The sequence below is a fragment of the Triticum dicoccoides genome, chromosome 2B, assembly GCF_002162155.2.
Source record: "Triticum dicoccoides isolate Atlit2015 ecotype Zavitan chromosome 2B, WEW_v2.0, whole genome shotgun sequence".
NCBI classification, from domain to species: Eukaryota; Viridiplantae; Streptophyta; class Magnoliopsida; order Poales; family Poaceae; genus Triticum; species Triticum dicoccoides.
The window spans coordinates 808,884,066-808,887,186 of record NC_041383.1 but is presented as its reverse complement, the minus strand read 5'-3'; the positions used below and the strand labels follow the sequence as shown (position 1 = coordinate 808,887,186).

The 3,121-nt window shown below is 43.4% G+C and overlaps 2 protein-coding genes across 3 annotated transcripts in view; one reads left to right on the top strand and one right to left on the bottom strand.

Annotated features, from left to right (window-relative positions):
* LOC119366491 (probable phospholipid hydroperoxide glutathione peroxidase) overlaps positions 1-1,928 on the top strand; it is a 2,304-nt gene extending 376 nt beyond the window's left edge. Inside the window, exons 2-6 of one of the 2 annotated variants that reach the window (XM_037632236.1) lie at positions 157-235; positions 316-377; positions 1,256-1,374; positions 1,479-1,646; positions 1,736-1,928. In XM_037632236.1, coding sequence (XP_037488133.1) covers positions 157-235; positions 316-377; positions 1,256-1,374; positions 1,479-1,646; positions 1,736-1,765 — 458 coding nt within the window. In that variant the 3' untranslated portion in view covers positions 1,766-1,928. Of the gene's footprint in view, positions 1-153; positions 236-315; positions 378-1,255; positions 1,375-1,478; positions 1,647-1,735 lie in introns of both variants that reach the window. The other variant, XM_037632235.1, reaches the window with a different exon arrangement.
* A 30-nt stretch (positions 1,929-1,958) lies between these two features.
* Positions 1,959-3,121, bottom strand: part of LOC119366490 (AT-hook motif nuclear-localized protein 9-like) — a 2,601-nt gene continuing 1,438 nt past the window's right edge. The window contains exons 2-5 of the mRNA XM_037632233.1: positions 2,971-3,038; positions 2,712-2,855; positions 2,459-2,614; positions 1,959-2,318 (exon numbers count right to left, since the gene is read on the bottom strand). Coding sequence (XP_037488130.1) covers positions 2,079-2,318; positions 2,459-2,614; positions 2,712-2,855; positions 2,971-3,038 — 608 coding nt within the window. The 3' untranslated portion in view covers positions 1,959-2,078. The remainder of the gene's footprint in view (positions 2,319-2,458; positions 2,615-2,711; positions 2,856-2,970; positions 3,039-3,121) is intronic.

The following is a 3,121-nucleotide window of genomic DNA, read 5'->3' as shown; positions in this document are numbered from 1 at the left end:
ATTTATTGTATATTCGTATGAATGATTTGCTTGTGAAACTTTAAACAAAAGCCATGTTATCTGTAATTCAATGGAACGGGGTCTTTGTAGGCGAACAAGAAAGATAAATTCAGTATGTCATCCTTCTAACTGAAACACTCGGTGGGATTACTCTGCAGGATGTGAGAGGAAATGATGTGGAGCTCAGCAGATACAAGGGGAAAGTCCTGCTTATTGTGAATGTCGCATCTCGATGGTAGCGTCTTTAGCAGTTTTAGTTTGAAATCCTTCTCCTGTTTGAATCTGTGTTTAACAACTGAGTTGATATTCTTGCAGTGGTCTGGCAAATTCCAACTACACGGAGCTGGGCCAACTCTATGAGAAATACAGGGAGAAAGGTACTTGTTTTCTATAGCTTTGCAGATGCCAAATCCACTAATCGCAGTAGCTCTGACTGATTAGGTACTCTGTATTGCTCTTAACCATTGTTTCCTGATTGAGCATTCGCTGTTTGTGCTGAAACTGAACACAATATATGTTATAAATGATGTGATTTATGTCCATTAAAATGGTTTGGTTGTAATCTCATTGTGGGTAATGCTTGAAGCTCTTCGATGCATCACCTTTATATGTCATGGGGAATGTTCCATTTTTTTAGAGAACAAGCCATTGGCTTTGGCTTTACTATTAACCCAAATTGAGTAAATGTTTCATAAAGACCTTATATGCGCCATTACTCATAAGTCATAACCCCTGCAAACTCAGCAGATGCAATTCAATCAACACAACAGATATGGCACCTGAGTAGTTTCTCTTGGTCATAATGTGTGCATAAAGAATACACTTCACCTGCTTACTAGACAAGCTGTGGAACTTCACCCGTAGCTAGCTGCTCAAGAGCATGGCTTCTCAGGTAGAGGCTTATACTATGACTGAATTTTTTTTAAGTCGTATTTTCATCCTTTCATAAGACAAAGTCCCTAGAAGTTGAACCTGGTCAACAGTTTGCTTCCCATCAAACAGAGATTACAGAAACCGTGCTGTGTTTGGATCCACTATTCAAGTTGAGCTAGTTTTCAGATTGGAGACTGGAGTCAACGTTGGGGCTAAATAGCGGTAGAAGAGAAATACACATTTTATGTTAGGCTTATACTCTTTACGGTGAATCATAAATAAATTGTATGACAAGATGTGCCATTGTGCAGGCCAAATAACTTGCAGTATACTTTTGTCTTCAATCTTCATTTATCTTTGAAATGCTTTCTGCTGCGATCAGGATTGGAGATATTGGCGTTCCCTTGCAATCAGTTTGCCGGGCAGGAACCAGATAGTGATGAGAAGATTGTGGAGTTTGCTTGCAATCGCTTCCAAGCAGAGTTTCCTATTTTTCGCAAGGTTTATCCAGCGGAAAAATGCCTTTCTATTTTCTGTGTGTGTGTGATAGCTTCCAAACACAAATGCATTTATTTTCGATCTAAACATTTCTGAGTTGGCAACAGGTCGACGTGAATGGCAACAATGCTGCCCTGCTGTACAAGTTCTTGAAATCAGAGAGAGGCGGTCTATTTGGAGAGCGTATCAAATGGAACTTCACCAAGTTTCTAGTTGACAAAGAGGGGCACGTCATGAACCGATACGCACCGACCTGGTCCCCACTCGGCATTGAGGTGATGCTCTAACTCAACAGTTCATATTCCATATTGTTCGTCTCCACCAGCATGGTAATTCATCTGCTGAATGTTTTCGCCTTTCGCAGAATGACATCAAGAAGCTGTTGGAGGTTTGAGGTATCTCCAGGGAAGATCATGCGGCGGCGTGTCATGTGTATGTGTCATTTGTTCTTTTCGCTACTGTATGTGTGTGTACACTTGCTCTATCAAGAGTAACCCCAGTCTGTTGTATGCTACTCTGTTTTCTACACGGTGAAATAATTTCCCCAAAATTACAAACAAAATATATTGATGCAACAAAACACAGCCTGGAGAGTAATCTCTAAGAATGATCTCAAAAACCGAATGGGCTATTTCAAAGTATACATTTGATATTCTTTTTGGGAACAGAAAAATCTCTCGAGAGATGGAAGTGTCGACAAATATGAGCTATCCTCTAGAAGAGTTGATATCAATGCTGGAACTTCTCGTGTCAAATATCCCAGAGCTAGGCCACCCTCCCGTCGATACAACGGAGGGCGGCGACGTTAGGTTTTGGTTATGTCCTGAGCTGGGCGACGCCACGTCTGGCCCAGCGCCGGTGAGCGAGTCGGGACCAAAGGCCGGCGGTTTCGCGGCTTTCTTGGACTTTGATTTGGACCCTGCTTGCACAAAAGTCCCTAGTACCACCTGCACATGCCAAACAGAATTATTAACTTCTATGCTGTATGATACCCCTATCTGTTTTTTAGGAACAAAATAAAGTAGATGCTGTTAGATGGGTCACATGGGTGTATCTTTTCAGTTGAAGTCTGGTAGACTGCTGTTACCTGCACAGTACTGGCAGCTACCAATGCTCCACCCAGAACACCTCCAATGATATGCCTCTCCTGGCTGCAGAGCGTGACGCTGATCCCGTCGGTTTGATTTTGCTGGCCCTCGTTCAGATTGTAAGAGCCGGATAAACTCAAGATTTCATACAAACCCTACAAAACAAATGCCCATCATGGAGGGTTACATACAGGTCTCAGGTGCATCAGTTCTTTGATTTGTTCCCTAACCGTATGTAGGTTGGTCGCCTACCTCGTAAATGGCAGAATTGTTGTAGGAAGGAGGATGATCTGCCGGGTGGCGGAGGACGGCCCTGGAGACAGACCCCATCGCCGAGAGCACGCACACCGCCCTCGGCGACTGGCTCGCGAATGCCGCGATCTTGCCCGCGACATCCTGTCAAAACGATTGTTACGGTTCTGTCTGTCAGTTCAGTGAGCTGCAACAGGATAACAGAGGAATTTGTTGGGGAATTCTGGTGGGTATGTTACAGTTTGCATTGTGTGCATACCTCTGAAGGAGATGCTGTGATGATGTGGGGAGTGAAGCTCGTTCCAGCTGAACCGGGGAACGCATTGCCTGGACAAAATAGCAATTTTCAGAGGAATTAATTTTCTTCATTGTGATTTCAGTGAACTTCAGGCTATGCTGTGACAGTTCAA